Source organism: Thalassophryne amazonica, chromosome 18, assembly GCF_902500255.1.
Source record: "Thalassophryne amazonica chromosome 18, fThaAma1.1, whole genome shotgun sequence".
NCBI lineage: Eukaryota > Metazoa > Chordata > Actinopteri > Batrachoidiformes > Batrachoididae > Thalassophryne > Thalassophryne amazonica.
Window position 1 is genome coordinate 33,819,461 of NC_047120.1, and position 22,005 is coordinate 33,841,465.

A 22,005-nucleotide genomic window follows, 5' to 3' on the forward strand; every position below is an offset into this window, starting at 1 on the left:
TGGTTTTTTACATAACAAGTGCACTGAAACATTGCATTTCAGTGCTGGGACTATGAATAGGACTGCAGGGTAAAGCTGTCCTGAAAAACATCAAAAAGAAGAAGATAGAAAAGAAGAAACATTAAGCACTTTTTACAGTCATTCATCAATGTCGGTTGATATTTTCTCTGTCAAACTCACATTCAAAAACGCTTAAGCTAAAAATATCCACATGGACAGCATGCTCACCTTCTTTTATGTAGATTAATTGTCAGTCTAAGCAAGTTTGCATCACTCAGGTGGTTGTCTGCATTTTTTAGAAACTCTGTAGTACACATCCAAGCGAGCAACCCACAAATTGTGCATAATGGGTTCATCAGCCCATCTGCCTCAATCAGGTTATGCAGAAAAGTTCAAAAGTGCACAATGTTGATAAAAGCTTGGCAATCCATAAGAACTTTTGTTTTTTATGCACAGATAACCTATAGCAAGCAAGTTAGTGAATGAAAATAGTTTAAAATAATTTTAAAAAATCTTGGCATGTTTAAAGCAAAAACAAAGAAACAAATAATTAAATAAATGAAAAGTCAACACAAAACCAAAAACTTTTAATCGATTAAACCTGCCTTTGAAAATAAAATCTACTACTTTGAAAATAATATTGTCACTTTAAGCATAAATACAGTTTAAAAGCAATGACCTGTTTGTCTGAACCAATTTGTTCAAAATATATATATACTCGTATATTTTTAATCATACTGAAATCTGAACATACAGATGTCTAGATACAGTTCAGTACTCAATGCAAAGCGTAACTCAGCATAATTGTATCTTCTAACAATGTTTAATAAAATAATGAATTTACTGTGTTATTGTTCTTTGCATAGAAATCTGCAGAAGCAAACTGCAGAGATAGACACGTGTTCAGAACAGCAGGTGATGAGATAGATAGATAGATAGATAGATAGATAGATAGATAGATAGATAGATAGATAGATAGATAGATAGATAGATAGATAGATAGATAGATAGATAGATAGATAGATAGATAGATAGATAGATAGATAGATAGATAGATAGATAGATAGATAGATAGATAGACAGAGACAGACAGACAGACAGACAGACTCAACAAAAATATAAACGCAACACTTTTGGTTTTGCTCCCATTCTGTATGAGATGAACTCAAAGATCTAAAACTTTTTCCACATACACAATATCACCATTTCCCTCAAATATTGTTCACAAACCAGTCTAAATCTGTGATAGTGAGCACTTCTCCTTTGCTGAGATAATCCATCCCACCTCACAGGTGTGCCATATCAAGATGCTGATTAGACACCATGATTAGTGCACAGGTGTGCCTTAGACTGCCCACAATAAAAGGCCACTCTGAAAGGTGCAGTTTTATCACACAGCACAATGCCACAGATGTCGCAAGATTTGAGGGAGTGTGCAATTGGCATGCTGACAGCAGGAATGTCAACCAGAGCTGTTGCTCGTGTACTGAATGTTCATTTCTCTACCATAAGCCGTCTCCAAAGGCGTTTCAGAGAATTTGCCAGTACATCCAACCAGCCTCACAACCGCAGACCACGTGTAACCACACCAGCCCAGGACCTCCACATCCAGCATGTTCACCTCCAAGATCGTCTGAGACCAGCCACTCGGACAGCTGCTGAAACAATCGGTTTGCATAACCAAAGAATTTGTGCACAAATTGTCAGAAACCGTCTCAGGGAAGCTCATCTGCATGCTCGTCGTCCTCATCGAGGTCTCGACCTGACTCCAGTTCGTCGTTGTAACCGACTTGAGTGGGCAAATGCTCACATTCGCTGGCGTTTGGCACATTGGAGAGGTGTTCTCTTCACGGATGAATCCCAGTTCACACTGTTCAGGGCAGATTGCAGACAGCGTGTGAGGCGTCGTGTGGGTGAGCGGTTTTCTGATGTCAATGTTGTGGATCGAGTGGCCCATGGTAGCGGTGGGGTTATGGTATGGGCAGGCGTCTGTTATGGACAAAGAACACAAGTGCATTTTATTGATGGCATTTTGAATGCACAGAGATACCGTGACGAGATCCTGAGGCCCATTGTTGTGCCATACATCCAAGAACATCACCTCATGTTGCAGCAGGATAATGCACAGCCCCATGTTGCAAGGATCTGTACACAATTCTTGGAAGCTGAAAATGTCCCAGTTCTTGCATGTACTCCAGCTTCCCTGACCTTGTTGTCTCTTGAGTCCCTGAAGGTCATAGCAACCCTACACTTTGCCACTTGGAACTTTTCAACCAGTGATGAGAGGGGTAGTTGTAGTTGATCAGATCTGATGTAGAACCTGACTGATGTGAAGTGTGGAGGGATTCCCAGCCACCCTCTGAGGTAAGTGTTGATCTTTCATTCCACTCCTTCCACTCCTGTAAGTGGGACTTCATACACGGTCATCATCCACATCAATCTGGGGAACAGGCCATGTTGCTACAGCCATGCTTTAAGCTTCCCTGGGGGTCCAGACTTCTCAGTGTTCTTCAGCCAAACCTCTCCTTGCTTCTCAGTGCTGTGGATGTTGTTGTGGACCCGTTTTGGCTCGTTGTGCCACTTTCTCAGATACTTGTGTAACAGAGGCCAGTGGGTGTCGCTGTGCAGATGTAGTTAGTAAACCTCACTCCCAACAGGTCAAAAGGATTCTCTGGTCACAAGGCCAGAGCCCTGGGTTTTAGCCTTCTGGTTAGAGAGTCTGACTTCCATGCCGAGGATCGTGAGTTCGCGTCCCGAGGGGAGTGAATGGGCGGAGTCATAACAACACAACGCAGAGTACAGCCGCTACACTTGATGAAATTGTCCTTGATGGATGGATTGATCTCTCCTTGTATGGGCAGATTGCACTTGTTGGTGATGTTACCCTTCCTAATAATCATGCTCCTTGATTTTCTTGGCTTGAATGTCATTCTCACCCATTTTGCCACCTCATCAAGCTTTGCTAAGACCCACCTTGCCTTGACATGGGGCAATGTTGTGGTTGTTAAGTCATCCATGTAACCCCTGATCACTGGTGTCGGACCCCTGAGTCCATCACTGGGCCTCTGGCTTCCTTTTCCCCTGCTTTGATGATTAGGTTCATGCCCATGACAAACAGGATGGGGGAGAATGTGGATCCAGTGACAATCTCTCTCTAGAGTTGCTGCCACCGTGTGATGTGGTCCTTAGTCTTAAACCGCTTGATCCCTTCCAGGTAGCTGCTGATCATTCCCTTGATGTTATCTGGGATGTGATAGAACTTCAGAGCTGTCCTGATTAGATTGTAAGAAATGGACCCGTAGCATTACTCAAGCTTAATTTATTGCAAACTTTATCCATCTATTTTAGAAGAATTTACATTTCAGTAGGGGAGGGTTCTACAACCTCAGTTGTTTGCAGAATTTTTGCTGCCGCCCATGTCTCCTTCACTCAAATGCAGTTACAATTGCATCAGCTACATTCAGCAAAACTATACAAATCTGTCTTTTAGGAACTGATTTGTTTTCTTAAGACCAACTATTATGTTAACCGAGAGGAGTGATAAATCTATAACACACACCTTCTTTCTCTTAGTTTTCTTTTTCTAAAGAATATTCGGGGTTTTCACGTATCCCATAATCCCTTGCGTGCCAGAGAGTCGCTGCAGTCAAGACAACATAGAGAATCTACACGATGACAATTGTAAATGAATATTATACTACAAAAATGTCATTTTTTTAATGCTTTTCATCACGTTCATAAGAGACTGCTGCATGATACCCTGAAAACTTGCTAAAACAATTATAACAAAAATCCGTGTTTGCTACGTTTAATCTGCGTGGAAATTAATAAACGCAAACCCAATTTCAGACATATTATATATCTTAGTATGGAACAAAGAGGACAAACAGTGTTGTAAAGAACAATAATCAAGACGTTAAAGAGCAAACTTCACTTTCCCCCTGAACATGATCAGGAAGCGAGCATAGCTCACAGCAGCTCCCACTGAAAATAACGGAGAGACAGACTGTGATTCTCGCATGTTTACATAAAATAAACGCAATAACAACGTCTATAAACCCAGAGAATATATTCATGAGAGTTTTAGGCACAATATAAAAATAGTTTTATGTTGCGATGTTAATTGTGTTGTCCGTGTGCAGCGGTTAAAGTGAAGCGTGATCAGAGCGTATCAATGCAGTTCTCAATGTTACTGAGATCTCGCAGCGCGGCGAACTCTCCGAGATTTTGCGGGATTTGAAACCTGAAAAGCCTCAGTGTTTCTGTTGCCATGTCTGTGGTTATGCCTAATAGAGAGCATGGAAATGAACAATCTGCCTGCTCCTAACCTCCCAAACCTGCAAATCTATGAACAAAATTTCTTAGAAAAAAATATACCCAACAAAACTCTCAGAAAATGTCTAAATAATCAATTATTCCCCATAAAACCCAAATAGAAACTCAATCATCCAAAAATTTTCTAAAGTTGAAATTAAAAAAATTAGAACTGAATATCTAAAATTTCCCATTAGTCCCAAAACAAAAGAAACACACTTTAAAATTTTAAATGAAATTTATCCATCCAGGGAACTGCTTAGAAAAAGATTTAATATTGAACAATACAACTGTATATTCTGTGATAACGACATTGAAACAACCGAGCATTTATTTTACCAGTGCATATATTCCAGGACATTTTGGGACGACTTATGGAACTGGCTATCTTCAAGAATCCAGCTACAAAGTGATCTGAAATGGGATGATATTGTTTTTGGTATTTTTTCAAGAGACACTGAAACAAGAAATGTGCTGAACAATACCTTATTGTTAGCAAAATATTTTATACATACATGTAAATGTAAGAAAGTAAGGCCCATTTTCACTGTCTTTAAAAAATAAATGCAAGATAACTATGTAAAATCCCTTAAACAGATGACATATAAAAATGCACTATCTCTGATGGAAGCCATAGAAGATCTACAACTTTTTGCTGACCTCTAATGATGGTTTTGTGTGTGTGTGTGTGTGTGTGTGTGTGTGTGTGTGTGTGTGTGTGTGTGTGTGTGTGTGTGTGTGTGTGTGTGTGTGTGTGTGTGTGTGTGTGTATCTATCTTCTTTTCTTCTTTTGTTAAGTTACCAGTGCCTTGTAAACCGCACCAGAATGTTTCAAATTGTTAATTGCCAAGATGGTTTGTACAGTTAATCCTGTTGGAAGGGGAAGGAGAGGGAGAGGAGGAGAAGGAAGAAGAAGAAGAAGAAGAAGAAGAAGAAAAAACTATTTCTCATAATACTGAGAACGTTATTGTGGCCTTCCCTTTTTTTTTTCTTTTTGTTTTTCGTTACTGTATGTTGTTGCATTTGTTGAAATAAAGTTTTGGGGGGAAAAAAAGTCTGTGGTTATTGCTAACAGTTGTTGGAAAAGATTTCAAGTTGTTTCTATAAAAATATAAAAAAAATTATACAAAACACACACACACACACACACACACACATATATATATATATATATATATATATATATATATATATACACACACACACACACACACACATTCACAAATAATAGTACAGTTAAATTATGTTACTACATTCTTTTTTCACAAGAATCACTAACACAACTAAAAAAACCATGAGTACAATTTAGCAAAATATGGTGTTTTACGTTATTCTTTTGCATTTTTAAGATGTAGAGAAACTGTCAAATCTTATGTAAAGTTGTGCGGAAACTACATAAACTGTCATAAGATCTGTGGCTCTCTAGCGCCGCTTTGCGGTCATTCATGTTCAGTGCACAGTTGTTGACATCTTGAACAATAAAACAAGTCCCGGAAAATAAAGACGTTGATCTTCAAAATAAAAGCACTAATTTGACCGTTCTTAACTACAGGTAATCATGCAAGTACAAATCATACTGCTGCAGTGGTCACATAAGCCAAGGTGTTGAGTTAAATGATCGATCCTCTGACTTGTCTGAAGAAACCGAGCAATAAAACTGATTATTTACAGGTATTATACCAAAGCATTCCATTACTTATGCAACCCATCATCTTGGCTTTTATATTTTTAAATAATTTATGTAAAGTTGTAGAACTTTAAAAAAGAAAGTTTTGTAGTTTGCTTTGAGTTTGAGTTTAAGGAAGATAATTTTAGAAATTTTTCTTTTTTGTATTTTTTGTAATTTTTGTATTTGGAATGCACAAACAAATTAAAATATGTGAAATATCAAGTGTTCCATTTCAATACTTTTGGACTGCACTGTATCTCTCTCTCTCTCTCTCTCTCTCTCTCTCTCTCTCTCTCTCTCTCTCTCGCTCTCTCTGATATAATAATAATAATAATTATTATTATATGTTCTTATAATTATTATATGTATAATAATAATAATACTAATTAGAATAATAATAATAATAATAATACTTATTATTATTATTATTATTATTATTATTATTATTATTATTATTATGTTAAAAGCAGAACTTTTGAATTTAGTTTTCTTGAATTATCCATCCATTTGCTATTTTCGCTTACTCCAATAAAGGGTCACGGTGGGTTCTTGAATTATCAAGTAAGAAATCAAATTCTGGTGGTGATTTCTTTGAGATTTTCTAGTCAGAGATGTTTGTAAAACAGGCCTGTTTCAGGATATGAGCAAAAGCAAACAGTGCTAGGTTTAGACATTTATAAGTTTTCATTTCAAGCCCTGTACAGCTTTAACAGTTCAATATACTAGCTATACTTTTACTCTTCTGTTTTAAAATTTGAAAGGATTCATTAAATCTTTATGAGTAAATAAATACCTAAAAATAAAAAAAAAATTAATCCTGACTGAAAGTTCCTCTCCCTTTTATTATATATTATATAGTATGTTTACCAAAGACTTGTTGATGTGGGTGTGGCTGGTTGTCTGTCTGGGTGGTTGCCATCCAGGGCTCAAGGCAGTTCATGGATGTGGTATCAGCTCATGCTCCCAGGCTTGATTTGGCTTTTCACTTCTTTTGACTTGAATGCTATTAAATTAAATATTTTTAAAAGACACAAAATTTCCCTAAATTAATTTTATTTAGTTACTCTGTACATGCTTTAAACAAAACAGACGCAGAAGTGCTTTAAAATAAATAATAATAAAAAAAAATTAAGATCGTCAGTCCACACATAAATAACAGAACATCGCATAATAAATCGCAGGGAAAGGAATGCAATAATAATACTAAAAAAATAGTTACCAACAAGGATTTTATTTTGAAATCTGGAGGCGGGAAACTGACGGCGCGGCGTTTTATGGGTGCAGTCTGTGCGCGCGCGCACACACCGGTAACTGCATGCGGCTGTGCGGACCGAACCGAACCGAACCGAAACGAAACGTTTATCAAACCGCGTGTTTGTCATTTGGAGCTGAAGTGTGTGAGTTTGCCGCTGAATATGCTGACAGACATGATTGTGGAGGAAGAATTTGAAATTAAGGAGGAGGAACCGTGGTACGACAAACAGGACCTGGAACGGGGTACTTCTTTTTTATTCTTTGTCTTGTACGATATATATTTTTTAAAAAAGAAAGAAAGAAAGCAACCATCGTATCCACCATTGCACAGAAAAAAAAAACGAGGTACGGATTTTTTTTTTTACGATAAAATTAAATTTATTTTTGAAAAAAATATTATTCCAGAATGTGGGATCAATTAAATTAGATATTATTTTTAAACTAACTCATAATATTTATAACTGCAGTGTCTTGTTTTTCTAAAAGCGGGTTTAGATATTTGTGCGGAAATGAAGCACCTGTTCAGACTGCAGAAAAAAACACGCTTGAATCAGCGCTTAATGTGCGCCAAATCAATAAATCAATTTATTTATTTATTTAAGGTCGGGGTGTTTTGAACATGTGACACTTTAAAAAAAAGACTTCCTAAGTGGGAAAGAAAAGCTGTCATTTGTGCGAAAACACGATTTAAATAAAAAGCAGTCAAATGAATACATGCAGATCAGTTCAATATTAAATGTTATTTTTTTAAGGTTTTTGTTTACAATTTTTTATGTCTTAACAGTTTTATGTCACATTTCTGGTCTTGAGCTTCGTTTTGCTGAGTTTGTTTTAAAACTAAAAATTCAGTCGTAAGGTTTGACACAGCTTTGTTTAGAGAATTAGTGAATTTTAGACCAAATTTTGGATATATATTCCATGCAGTATGGGAAGGTGAAAATTTTCAGAAGTGGATCCTGATCATAGCGCAGTTCCGCTACTGTGCAAATTTTCCATAAGTGCACAAAGCTTTTGCGTAATTTTGAAAATATTCAAATTTGGACTTTTTGCATTTCACAGAGACTAAACCTGCACCTTTATCTTTACGCAAAAGACCTCTGTCTGCTCCTGCCGATTGAATAACCGTTATTCAGAGAGATTTGAGAACAATCAATCAGACGTCGGAAACATATGAGCACATCCTGGCTTCTTAACAAGTGTAGAGAGGGGAATACAGTATAACCGCCAGTGGCAGACATTTATGTGTGTGAAACAGATTTACATATATAGCCATATATAAATTGCAAGCACTGGTGGTCATGACTTGGTGAATTCTATCCCAACAGTGCATTGCAGGTGCACACGTGGTACAAAGTCAAAATAAAAACATTGAGTGTGGAAACATTTTCAGATGCCTTAAATTCTACAAATGCAAATGCTCTTTAACATGATGTAACGACAAAGCCGTCTGACTCAATCGAGGAGCACTGAAGTGTTCATTTTTTTTTTGGATGCCCTGTTTCTCCTGCAGACTTACAGCTGGCAGCTGAGCTGGGAAAGTCGCTTTTGGAGCGTAACAGGGAGCTGGAGCAGGGGCTGCAGCAGGTCTGCTCCACCAACCAGGAGCAGCTGCAGGAGATCGAGGTGACAGGTTCACACAGAACTGCATATCTGTGGGGAGTGGAGGCGCTGCAGCACAGACATCACAGTACCCCCCTGCCAGATGACCAAAATATAATCGTAAATTCCTAAATGTCATAAAACATTTAAAATGGCTTCCTTATTGTTATTTAAACAAAAATTTAATGTTTGTCAGGTTTTTTTGTTTGTTTGTTTGTTTTTTTAGAATAATAAGCATTTCTGAATTAGTATTGTAGACCGCTGTAGCCTCTGACAGGATCTGTAATGTTAGCTGAAACACTTGCTCACCTTTTTTGATTATCTACTGATTTGCTCGGGCGCTAAAATTAAATATAGTACATTTTTGTTTTGTTTAAATATTGTGTGTGTAGCTGCTCTGCGTTGTTGTGTATTTTGACTGCTCTCACTCGCTCCCCTTGAACCCAGGCCCCTGGTCTCGTGGTAAGAGAATCCTTTTAGCTGTTGGGGAGTGAGGTATTGTTACTGACTTCTATTGCACAGCGACCTCTGCTGGCCTCCGTCACACGTGTAGTCATTCTTGGGCATGTTCTTGTCTGCTTACATTTCTGCTGTAATATTAGAAAAGTGCTGAAAATCTGCATCAGAGGCGTTCATGAAACACCACTTTATTTAATACTTTATTCTTAATTTGGTAATAATTTGTACCGTTGTAGGTTTACGTTGCTCTACAAGGGTTCACTTTCACTGAAAAATAAATGCGGATTTTCCAGAGTATGCCACATTTTTATTTAGTAGTTTGGGTGGCCCTGCGACTTATATACCAAAACAAACAAAAAAAATGTTTCTTATTCATAATAATAATAATAATTATAGCAAGTATTTTTATAGGACTTTCACAGGAATCAAAGCAATAAACAAAATAAACTCCAATAATAAAATAATAAATGCTAATAATAAGTACACTACAGCAATGCACAAAAATACCATATTAATGAGCTCATGATACAGGAAAATAGTGCAAGCTTTATATGGGATTTTTTTTGTCTTCAAGAGGCTTTTTTTTTTTTTTTTTTTTTTTTAAACAGGTGCGACTTATACTCTGGAAAACCATTATACCATAATGCTAGCATCTATAGACACATGCTTGTTAACGTGATATTTCACTGTAAATTTTGTTGGACACTTGACCTCCTCAGGACTAGATGAGCAGATTTGTTGTTTCACACATGTATTTGCCTATTAATGAGGATGAAATAATTTTTCAGATAAACACTATCTTTTGTTTGGCACTTGATAACTGCACAATATCTGCCTCCTGTGAAATTGATGAGCTCATAAGATTTTATAGCTGATTGGTGTGTAATAATGAGGGTGAATTTTTTGTTCTTATATACACAGTAGTGCTTAAACAAAACATGATATACACGTGACACATCATAGGTACCTCATGGGAAATAAACTGACGTTAGAGTTGTTAGTGCTTGTATTTGGGTATTATTGAGGATGAACTTATTCTTATGAACACAACAGTTCTTAACCCTCTGGAGGTGTCTGACACAGAGCCATGTCAAAGTCACATGACTGAATTAAGCGTTCATCTCATCAAGTCCCCCAGAATCTGAGTTTCCATTTGAATGTGTGTTGAAAGTGTGGACTTCAAACTATATACCAGTTTTTTAAATTTTGCTGATGGACCCAGTAAAACTTGAATCATGATTAATAATTTTCACCAGGCTCTTTCATGAATATTATGGTAATGTGTGGAGCGGCACTTCGTGCATCACACGTGCAAACAGGAGTTTCTTTCTTTTTTTCTCCTCTCTGGGTGGAGTAATTACAAGGGGAAGAAAACACGAGTCCCTTTATCATTGGTGGAAAAACACATGCACGCACCTAAACCAATCAAAATCATTAACCCCATGTGGGTTGATCACCAACCCATGTGAGCTTGTTACTGAGGAGATCAAACCTAAAATCCACTATAGACAGACTGAGGTGCCAACGCTGCCTCCAGGTGAACAACAGGAAGAATGACAGTATCAGGCCTGTGATAATTTGTGTGGCATCTTCTTTTGTAAATAGCTGTACAAAAAAAACATGCCTGAAGCATTTCCTATATTTTAATGTAAATACTTTGCTACATTTGTACATGTTTTTGAAATTTACATTTGTACTGTAAGTTATAAAAATGGTTTGTTAAACATGTTTGTGGTTTTCACAGTAAAAAAAAAACAACAAAACATATTTCTATTCGGATTTTGTTTTGTGTGAATTTAGGTTAATTGTGGTTAATACACTACGCCAGAATGAAAGAAAAACTGTAAAGTCACACAGGTGAGGTTGTGATGGAAAAAAATGACACCAAACAAGACAAAGTAAGTTTTTACGGTAAATTTTGAAGGTAAAACCAAAAGTAGCAAACAGCCAATTATACCCTGAACCCCAGAGGGTTAAACAAAACTTCGTAGGTACTTGATACTTAGTTAGTCCATATGTACCTCCTTGGGAATAGATTAGCTAAAAATATATCATTGTTTTGTGCATATGAGGGCTGTCAATAAAGTAACGGTCCTTTTTATTTTTTTCAAAAACTATATGGATTTCATTCATATGTTTTTACGTCAGACATGCTTGAACCCTCGTGCGCATGCGTGAGTTTTTCCACGCCTGTCGGTGACGTCATTCGCCTGTGAGCACTCCTTGTGGGAGGAGTCGTCCAGCCCCTCGTCGGAATTCCTTTGTCTGAGAAGTTGCTGAGAGACTGGCGCTTTGTTTGATCAAAATTTTTTCTAAACCTGTGAGACACATCGAAGTGGACACGGTTTGAAAAATTAAGCTGGTTTTCAGTGAAAATTTTAACGGCTGATGAGAGATTTTGAGGTGATTCTGTCGCTTTAAGGACTTCCCACGGTGCGAGACGTCGCTCAGCGCTCTCAGCCGCCGTCATCAGCCTGTTCAAGCTGAAAACCTCCACATTTCAGGTTCTATTGATCCAGGACGTCGTGAGAGAACACAGAAGTTTCAGAAGAAGTCGGTTTCAGCATTTTATCCGGATATTCCACTGTTAAAGGAGATTTTTTTAATGAAAGACGTGCGGACGGGTCCGCGCGTCGGGACGCAGCCACCGCGACGCTCCGCCACAGGAAAAACACCTCTGTTGAAAGCCTTAAGGACAAGTTGGAACATGTCCTGCCTGTTAAACAATTACTCATATACTCACTCCACTGAAAGCCATCAAAAGCCGCCTGGATTTTACAAATGGTTATCAACACAGAGGTGTTTTTCCTGTGCCGCCGCACCGCGTCAGCTGCGTCCCGACGCGCGGACCCGTCCGCACGTCTTTCATTAAAAAAATCTCCTTTAACAGTGGAATATCCGGATAAAATGCTGAAACCAACTTCTTCTGAAACTTCTCTGTTCTCTCACGACGTCCTGGATCAATAGAGCCTGAAATGTGGAGGTTTTCAGCTTGAACAGGCTGACGACGGCGGCTGAGAGCGCTGAGCGACGTCTCGCACCGTGAAAAGTCCTTAAAGCGACAGTATCACCTCAAAATCTCTCATCAGCCGTTAAAATTTTCACTGAAAACCAGCTTAATTTTTCGAACCGTGTCCACTTCGATGTGTCTCACATGTTTAGAAAAAATTTTGATCAAACAAAGCGCCAGTCTCTCAGCAACTTCTCAGACAAAGGAATTCCGACGAGGGGCTGGACGACTCCTCCCACAAGGAGTGCTCACAGGTGAATGACGTCACCGACAGGCGTGGAAAAACTCACGCATGCGCACGAGGGTTCAAGCATGTCTGACGTAAAAACATATGAATGAAATCCATATAGTTTTTGAAAAAAATAAAAAGGACCCTTACTTTATTGACAGCCCTCGTATTTGCATATTAATGCGGATTGAGTGATTTGCCCACCCTCTCCCCTTTTTCCCCCCTCCCCCCCAAACAACTATTTCTCACACATGCTTTATGATGGACTTCAGAATGCATGCATATTATGGTGAGAAAAAGGATGATGTGCTTATATGATTATATAATTATGTGATCACCTTAGTATTTATTTTATTCTTCTTGTTTCTTAATGCTGACAAATTACACTGTATTTGTTGTCTTCCTGATGCCTGATTCTATTTTTTTTTCTCTGTTTGAGGTACGGCTCCATCCAGGGATGGGTGTGGTGTCTGTTTTGAGGCCCTCCTGTCCTGTGCACCGGCAACTTCTGCTGTATATTTATTTTGTGAATTATTCTGTAATTTATGTCTGTAGCATGGCCCAAGCAGAGGGTCACCCCTTTGAGTCTGGTCTGCTTGAGGTTTCTTCCTCAGAGGGAGTTTTTCCTTAACCGCTGTTGCCTGTGTGCTTGCTCTGGGGGTTGGTAAGGTTACACCTTACTTGTGTGAAGCGCCTTGAGGCAACTTTGTTGTAATTTGGCACTATATAAATTAAATAAATTGAAATTGAAATATGATGGCATACGAATAACAAGGTTTCTGATATACAAGCAAAAAGGTTTTATCTGAATTGAGGATTTTCAGTTGTGTTGAGTAAAGTAGCAGAATGTCGGTATATCGTTATAGTGTTTGAAAACATTTTAAGCCTTGCATTTAATTTTCTTGAGTGGGTCAGTCCAGGGTGTCTGGCGTTAAATCCATCACAGAGTTAATCTCTTAAAACCTGAAGTGTCTGACTCCAGACTGTTGCAATTAATTACCTGCTCCTCTGTGTATTTGCTGTCACGGCTCAGTGACATCAAACTGTCTTAAAAAAAAAAAACGCCAAAAAAAATGCAGCGTTATGGGGTTTTACCGGCGTAGTTTGACACCAAGACATTATTCTAACAATGGGGTTGTTGATAAAAAGAAGCTCAGTACATTTTCTGCCACAATAAATGATGAAAGGTTCAAAGTGATAAGATAACATGTCCCTGAAGAAACGTGAAGTAGGGGCTTGAAAAGGATTTTGTAACATAACAAAAGGTGGAAAAAAAGTGAAGCGCCGTGAATACTTATTATTTAACTTCTTTCTATTCCTTTTTGTTAACAGGAAATGACATGAATGATTGAACAAATAAACATTATTATTATTATTACTTTCCAGATGCACTGTACATTCAAACAAAGAAACACTAACAAATGTTAAATTATAGTGATGATGAGCCGCCTCATGCTTTTGTTGTTCACTTTTTTATTCTGCCTAATTTCTCTGCATGGCAGCGAAGCAGAGTATTGTAATCAGGTGTGTGTGTGTGTGTGTGTGTGTGTGTGTGTGTGTGTGTGTGTGTGTGTGTGTGTGTGTGCATGCGAAAAAAAAAAAACTCCCTGATGGATTTGTCACCAAACATGGTGGGAATATTACTTGAGCAGATATCTCGAGATGATTTTGGAGCGGATCAGGTAAAGGTCGAGGTCGGTGAAAACATGGTGCAGAAAACATATTTTCTGCTGTATCTCCACAACCAATAGAGCAAGAGAGATGACCTAAATTTTATATCAATAAGTAGTATAAGTGATTGGTACGTATTAGTGTTGTCGTGTTTGTCGGAGCGTGCAGAGTTTGCAACGGCCCCCTGATGCCTTTCATAGTTTTGTGTAATAAAGCATTTCCATTTGTTTTTAAAACGTGGTGGAGGGGTTTTAATGCTGTATTAAATCAATCCAACACCTGTATAATTTATCATAGATGTATTTTTGAAACACTCTCATTCCTCTTGCACGTTTTGCCACTAGTACCTGACGAAGCAGGTTGACCTCCTCAGGCAGGTCAACGACCAGCATGCAAAGGTGTACGAGCAGCTGGACCAGTCGGCCCGAGAGCTGGAGCAGAAAAACCACAAACTGTCTCAGGATAACCGGGCCGCCCAGCAGAAGACCCAGGGGTAAGATCGCGAAACTGGTTTACTGCAGGCAAAGAAGAATATCTCTGTTAAACTGTGTCTGTGCAGGCTGATGGAAACGGTGGAGCTGCTGCAGACGCAGGTGGAGGAGCTGCAACATCAGGTGGAAGATCTGAAGATGAACCCACCGTCTCTTCAACAGCCGCTGCAGGAAGAGAAGCGGCCGCCACCTCGCAGCACTCGAAGTGTTTCCTGTCTGAAAGAGCTGCAGAACACACTCAGGTGACGAGACCGACGAGGTGTCGAAACAACACAGAAAAAAATAAACAGGATACGTTCACGTTTCCTGTTCAGTGTTTAAAATTTAGATTCTTCTTCTTCAACAACAACAAAAAAGGAAAATACAAGCTTTTTTCTCCATTTTAAAATATTTTATACTTGTCTCTGCTAAAGAGAATAGCTTTTATTTATGTTAGACAAACGCTTACATAGTGATTTTGTAGTAGATCTCGATAAACTGTCTGTGGTGAGAAATTTGGCTGCTGAACAACTTTTCTTGAACTCGCAGGGAACAAAATTAGGCAAATGTAGAAGTAGGTGGACCCATACAAAGGGGTGGGGCCAGAGACACCTCCATGGTGTGGTGGGTTTTAGACCATGGTGGAAGAACACATTCTATTGTATGCACTCCCGTTGCTAAAAGCTTTATTTTTGTTTGTCATTTTGTTTCTTAACAGGATATTAAAAAATGCTTGAACAGATTTCACTATAATTTGGTACAGAGGGCAGCCTAGGGTCAAGAAAGAGCCAGTTAGGTTTTGAGTGGATGCAGGTCCACACCAGATGTGTAGCCAGCGCCCCAATTTTTGTGATATTAATTAAATGCAGCGTCCTTTGCTAAGGGCTATCCGGTCCCTGTACGACCGCAGCAGGAGCTTGGTTCGCATTGCCGGTAGTAAGTCAAACCTGTTTCCAGTGCACGTTGGCCTCCGCCAGGGCTGCCCTTTGTCACCGGTTCTGTTCATTATTTTTATGGCCAGAATTTCTAGGCGCAACCAGGGTGTAGAGGGGGTCTGGTTTGGGAACCACAGAATCTCGTCTCTGCTGTTTGCGGACGATGTGGTTCTGTTGGCTTCCTCAAATCAGGACCTTCAGCGTGCACTGGGGCGGTTTGCAGCCGAGTGTGAAGCATCCGGGATGAAAATCGGCACCTCCAAATCCGAAGCCATGGTTCTCAACCGGAAAAAGGTGCTTTGCCCTCTTCAGGTCGGTGGAGTGTCCTTGCCTCAAGTGGAGGAGTTTAAGTATCTCTGGGTCTTGTTCACGAGTGAGGGATGGATGGAGCGTGAGATCGATAGATGGATCGGTGCAGCATTTGCAGTGATGCGGTCGCTGTATCGGACCGTCGTGGTGAAGAGAGAGCTGAGTAGGGGGGCAAAGCTCTCGATCTACGTTCCGATCCTCACCTATGGTCATGAGATTTGGCTCATGACCGAAAGAACGAGATCGCGAGTACAAGCGGCCGAGATGAGTTTCCTCCGCAGGGTGGCTGGGCGCTCCCTTAGAGATAGGGTGAGGAGCTCGGAGTCGAGCCGCTGCTCCTCCACGTCGAAAGGAGTCAGTTGAGGTGGCTCAGGCATCTTTTGCGGATGCCCCCTGGACGCCTCGCTGGAGAGGTGTTCCGGGCACGTCCCACTGGGAGGAGGCCCCGGGGAAGACCCAGGACACGCTGGAGGGACTACATCTCTCGGCTGGCTTGGGAACGCCTTGGGGTTCCCCCGGAGGAGCTGGAGGAGGTGTGTGTGGATCAGGAGGTCTGGGCGGCTTTGCTTGAGCTGCTGCCCCCGCGACCCGACTCCGGATAAAGCGGAAGAAAATGGATGGATGGATGGATGAAATGCAGCACTTAATAATTAAATTGACATTCTCAAATGAATTCACATCTTATGACAAAAACGTGTTGAGCTCATTTTGCTGCATGTGGATTAGAGGTCAGCTGATCTTTTTTCTGGAGGGAAGTTGGTTGTAAGCCTGTACTTTAAGAGAGCAGGCAGTAAGTCCTACAGCGAGTCCTCCCGGGTCCCACACTGCTACGAGCTGGCAGCCTGACAGCAGTGTCACTCAGAGTTCACTTCCTGCGTGCGGTTGCTTCATTTGGTGTCTGTGTGTAATCCTGCTAGAGGCGTGCTGAAGTCAGTCTGTCCTGCACGATCTGTGCAGTGGATGAAGTTGGAAGGCAAGAACTAAACTCTTTAATTATCACCATTCTGACAGCCCACAAATACATATTTGGGAAAACTTTGAGACAATAAAAATTACACAATCATCTCAATCACAGTAGGTTCTGTTTTAAGTGGCTCATTCTTTAATTTCACTCACTTCTGTTTGTGGATTAGGTCGCTCAGTGGGATGTGATATGTAGAGCTGGGTTTGACTCCTGGTAACACTGGATGATTGATTCTTTATCTGCATTGCTCACCCAGCTGTAAATGGTTACCAAACATGACTGAGGAAAGTAACCTGTGATAGGTGACCCTTCCAACGGGAAACGTACAGTAGTGTTCAGAATAATAGTAGTGCTATGTGACTAAAAAGATTAATCCAGGTTTTGAGTATATTTCTTATTGTCACATGGGAAACAAGGTACCAGTAGATTCAGTAGATTCTCACAAATCCAGTAAGACCAAGCATTCATGATATGCACCCTCTTAAGGCTATGAAATTGGGCTATTAGTAAAAAAAAAAAAGTAGAAAAGGGGATGTTCACAATAATAGTAGTGTGGCATTCAGTCAGTGAGTTCGTCAATTTTGTGGAACAAACAGGTGTGAATCGGTGTCCCCTATGTAATGATGAAGCCAGCACCTGTTGAACATGCTTTTCTCTTTGAAAGTCTGAGGAAAATGGGATGTTCAAGACATTGTTCAGAAGAACAGCGTAGTTTGATTAAAAAGTTGATTGGAGAGGCAAAAACATATACGCAGGTGCATAAAAATTATAGGCTGTTCATCTACAATGATCTCCAATGCTTTAAAATGGACAAAAAAAAGACGCCTGGAAGAAAACGGAAAACAACCATCAAAATGGATAGAAGAAAAACCAGAATGGTGAAGGCTCACCCATTGATCAGCTCCAGGATGATCAAAGACAGTCTGGAATTACCTGTAAGTGCTGTGACAGTTAGAAGACGCCTGTGAAGCTAATTTATTTGCAAGAATCCCCCGCAAAGTCCCTCTGTTAAATAAAAGACATGTGCAGAAGAGGGTACAATTAGCCAAAGAACACATCAACTGGCCTAAAGAGAAATGGAGGAATATTTTTTTGGACTGCATGAGAGTAAAATTGTTCTTTTTGGGTCCAAGGGCCGCAGACAGTTTGTGAGACGACCCCCAAACTCTAAATTCAAGCCACAGTTCACAGTGAAGACAGTGAAGCATGGTAGTGCAAGCATCATGATATGGGCATGTTTCTCCTACTATGGTGTTGGGCTTATATCGCATACCAGGTATCATGGATCAGTTTGGATATGTCAAAATACTTGAGGTCATGTTGCCTTATGCTAAAGAGGACATGCCCTTGAAATGGGTGTTTCAACAAGACAATGACCCCAAGCACACTAGTAAACGAGCAAAATCTTGGTTCCAAACCAACAAAATTAATGCCTCGCAGATGTGAAGAAATCCTGAAAAACTGTGGTTATACTCGTACAACTAAATACTAGTTTAGTGATTCACAGGATTGCGATTGCAGTTTGAACATAATAGTTTTGAGTTTGTAGCATCAACAGCAGATACTACTATTATTGTGAACACCCCCTTTTCTACTTTTTTTTTTTTTTTACTAATAGCCCAATTTCATAGCCTTAAGAGTGTGCATATCATGAATGCTTGGTCTTGTTGGATTTGTGAGAATCTACTGAATCTACTGGTACCTTGTTTCCCATGTAACAATAAGAAATATACTCAAAACCTGGATTAATCTTTTTAGTCACATAGCACTATTGCTATATATATAATATACTATTATTCTGAATACTACTGTAGACATCTAAGGGGCGGTATACTGTCGGACCGGACCAGAGAGCACGTGAAACGTAGGCTGTAAGTCTGTGTTTGAATGGCTAATGTCAATTTTCTAGATTTTTGGAAATTCATAGCTACTGATTTAATAAAATACCTGAAAAATGTGCAGCAAGTCAAAATTTGGGACTTTTCATTATTGATGATTGATTGAATCACTTATTTTTTATCAAAACATCGCTTCAACTTTAACTCAAAGCATGGACAGACTGACAGAAATTTGTGTAGAGATGGAAGACGCCCTTCCAAAAGAAACTCTGGGTGTCCAAGGTGTTTTTTGTAGTAAGTAAATTAGGACTTTTCTTTTTAAGATAATTTTATGATTTAAGCTGGTGTTGGAATGATCTCATTTAAATGGTTAATAAATATAATGTACAAATAAGACAAAATGGTAAAACTGTACATTCTATGGGTTTTTACTTACTGTTTTACTTTCCTTTGGCTTGTGATTGTATTTAAAATGTATGAGTTACTTGTGTAATAAACACGAAGCAGTAACACTGTTGCCATGTGTGATGCATGTTTATTTAGCATGTATTTATTTAATCTTCAGTTAGCTGATGTAGTTGAGTGCACACGTTGAGTTTTGAAATGACCTCTATCAGTGACATTTGGCGTATTATAGTAAATAAAGGATATCTGTTGTATCATTGCGTCTTCTGTGCAGGTACTCCGAATGCGACCCAGAGACGCCGTCAGACAAGCCTGAGTCGTACAGTATGGCGTGGTGTGTGGAAGAGCAGGCGTCACTGCAGCAATCCCTCTGGACCCTTCAGACTCAGTTTGCCAGCGAGCGTGCATGTAGGGAGGAGGCGGAGAGAGAGGCAGAGCTGCTGGCTGGTGAGAATGCAGCATTGGAGCAGCAGCTGGCAGGGATGGAGGCGTGTCAGGTACGTGTCTTAAACGTGTGTCACCTGAGGGTCCAACAGTGAGTGATGCATGTTGTTGAATTAGTGATTCTGAACAGAAGCGATAACCTGAAGCAGAGCGAGCGGATGTGTTTGTGTGGAGGGGGTTCAGCTAGAAAACGTGGAATATAAAAGCTGCAGTGATCCCAGTGGTAACAGGAGCTATCAAGGCTGTGACCCTTAAACTGGAAGATTGGTTCCGGTAGATTCCAGGTGCAACATCAGTGGTGTCTGGCCAGAAGAGTGTCGTCCTAGGAACAGCCATATTACACAGGGCTCTCAAACTCCAGTTTTCTGAGGCCCAGACAAGTCTGAGGAGAGCTTATGGAGTCTCTAGACAGAGGTGTTTTCTGATACCTCTGCAGAAGAACAAAGGTTCAAGTCTTTGCACATCTGGAGTTTTCCTCTTACTATATGGTTGTGACACTTTGAGAGTCTGTGATAGTAGGTCTGTCCAGAGGATCTTTGGGTGCCATTGGAATAACTTTGTCAAACCAACAGTTACTTTGGGAGTCTCATTTGAAGCATACTTCTTGCATTGTGAGGGAACATCATGATGGCCGCATGGTGCACTTCTCTCCATATGATTAGCACATGTGCCTCAGCGTTGAGGTCTCCAGCAGCTGTTAAAGGAGACTGTCCACATATTACCTGATTGTAGCATGTAGAGGTCTACCTCCAGGAGACTGGGATGGACTGGCGGTCTGGCTGGCTGGTTACTATGCAGATTAGAGTGTGATTACTGCTTCAGCCCAGTAGACGTTAACGAGTTGAGTCTTATTACACAGCTTTAATGAAAATAATTCATGGAGTAGCTGTCCGTATGTTGGTAGAGTGGATTGTCTGTTAACTGAAGGGTTGGTGAACTAAACCTCATTGGCTCCTGGTGTGCAGGTCAACACCTTGTATGGAAGCGGTTGCATCAGTGTTTTGACTGTAAGTCACTCTGGATAAATGCATTTGTTGAATGTGTAAAATGGAAACTCCTGCTGTCACGTGAAGTTCAGCAATCATTAATTGGATGTCATAGTACTTAAGTATTTCCTCTTCAGGTCAGATTGTGCGAGTTGGAACGTGAGGCAGAGGAGCTCCGTCAGCTCTGGAAAGCGAAGGCCTCCATCCGATCTTTGACTAGGAGCGTTGCTCACATCCTGCTGCCAGACTCTGTGTTCTTCAATCCCGAGGAGGAAAATGAAGGAGATGCGACGGTGGCTAAAAGTGCTCGGTTCCTGAAGCGCTGCTGCAGTGAGAAGCTGATGCAGACACCTGATCCACCAGCCCCTGATGCCAACTATACTCACGGTTGCTCCTGTGTGCGGCGAGCTGACGCGATCAAGTATCGTGGCATCTCTCTACTCAATGAAGTGGATGCCCAGTACAGTGCCTTGCAGGTGAAGTACAACGAGCTTCTGCAGAGATGCCACCTGGGCTCCCAGGAGGAGCAAAGCCACAAGGCGATCCAGACGGCTGTCACAACTTCCCTCACTGCTACAGGAACTGACGAAGACGACTTTGACCAGCCTGAATACAAGGCGCTTTTCAGGGAAATTTTTTCCTGTATTCGGAAAACCAAGGAGGACCTGATTAAAAACAGAGGAACCTCCTCATAAAAAGGAGCAGATTTGCTGCAAATATGATTTTCAAATTGTAAAGCATAAAAACCCCAATGTGAATATTATGAATGTTGGTAAAGGTCAGAGGTTCTGATTTGTACCAAAATACTGTTGACTTGATAACTGCTGAGTGTTTTTCTGCAGCAGGACTTTTGTTGGACTTTTGATTTTACAGTGACAGTTTGTCACTGTAAAAATAACTTAAGATGCACTTTAGATCTGCACAGGTGTTATGGATGCTCTTCCAACTTTGTATTTATGGTGGTAATTCTGAGCCTTTTGTTTGTATCCTGTATGTGGATATTGTTCTCATCTGTTCCATGATGAATGTTCTTTTCGTGATTTTGACTGAGATGGTTGAACCATAAAATGTAGCAAAAACTTTTGTTTTTTTCCCTGTATTCATAAATTCTTTATACCTGCTTTTGGATGCAGTTTCTTTGTCACTGTAACAAGTACAATGAAAGTGCAAATATAACTTGAGTAAACTGTGTAAACTTGAAAGGTCTGGGAAAGAAAATAAACATAAAATTTAACAGAATGAAAAAGGTATGTACAGAGCACAAAAGAAAAAAATGAGTATATGGTAGCAAAAAAGAGATTACTTAGGTATATGTGTGTGCAAAACTGTCTGTTTCAGTGGCAGCAGATATTGCACATTAACAAATACTGCACTCATTTCAAGTGTGGCATGTGACCTGGCTATTTGGTTCCAGTGCCGTTCAAAACTCTAACAGCAGTTGAATAGAAA

General features: G+C 40.0%; 1 protein-coding gene across 2 annotated transcripts; it reads left to right on the plus strand.

Moving 5' to 3' along the window:
- Positions 1-7,277: 7,277 nt before the first annotated feature.
- Positions 7,278-21,677, plus strand: LOC117531299 (cerebellar degeneration-related protein 2-like). 2 transcript variants are annotated; one of them, XM_034194329.1, is made up of 6 exons: positions 7,278-7,480; positions 8,748-8,860; positions 14,550-14,698; positions 14,765-14,940; positions 19,415-19,623; positions 20,694-21,677. In XM_034194329.1, the coding sequence occupies exons 1-6, from the start codon at positions 7,399-7,401 to the stop codon at positions 21,249-21,251; spliced, it is 1,287 nt and encodes a 428-aa protein (XP_034050220.1). In that variant the 5' UTR covers positions 7,278-7,398; the 3' UTR covers positions 21,252-21,677. The 2 variants fall into 2 exon arrangements, with proteins under 2 accessions (XP_034050220.1, XP_034050219.1); XM_034194328.1 differs by having other exon boundaries at positions 14,765-14,938; positions 19,401-19,623.
- Positions 21,678-22,005: the final 328 nt, after the last annotated feature.

Excerpts from the sequence above, each read along its gene's own strand:
- LOC117531299 (XM_034194328.1), top strand. The coding sequence starts at position 7,399 with ATGCTGACAGACATGATTGTGGAGGAAGAATTTGAAATTAAGGAGGAG. Across the intron at positions 14,699-14,764 it reads GCCCAGCAGAAGACCCAGGG|GCTGATGGAAACGGTGGAGC; the intron begins GTAAGATCGCGA and ends GTGTCTGTGCAG. Across the intron at positions 19,624-20,693 it reads CAGGGATGGAGGCGTGTCAG|GTCAGATTGTGCGAGTTGGA; the intron begins GTACGTGTCTTA and ends TTTCCTCTTCAG.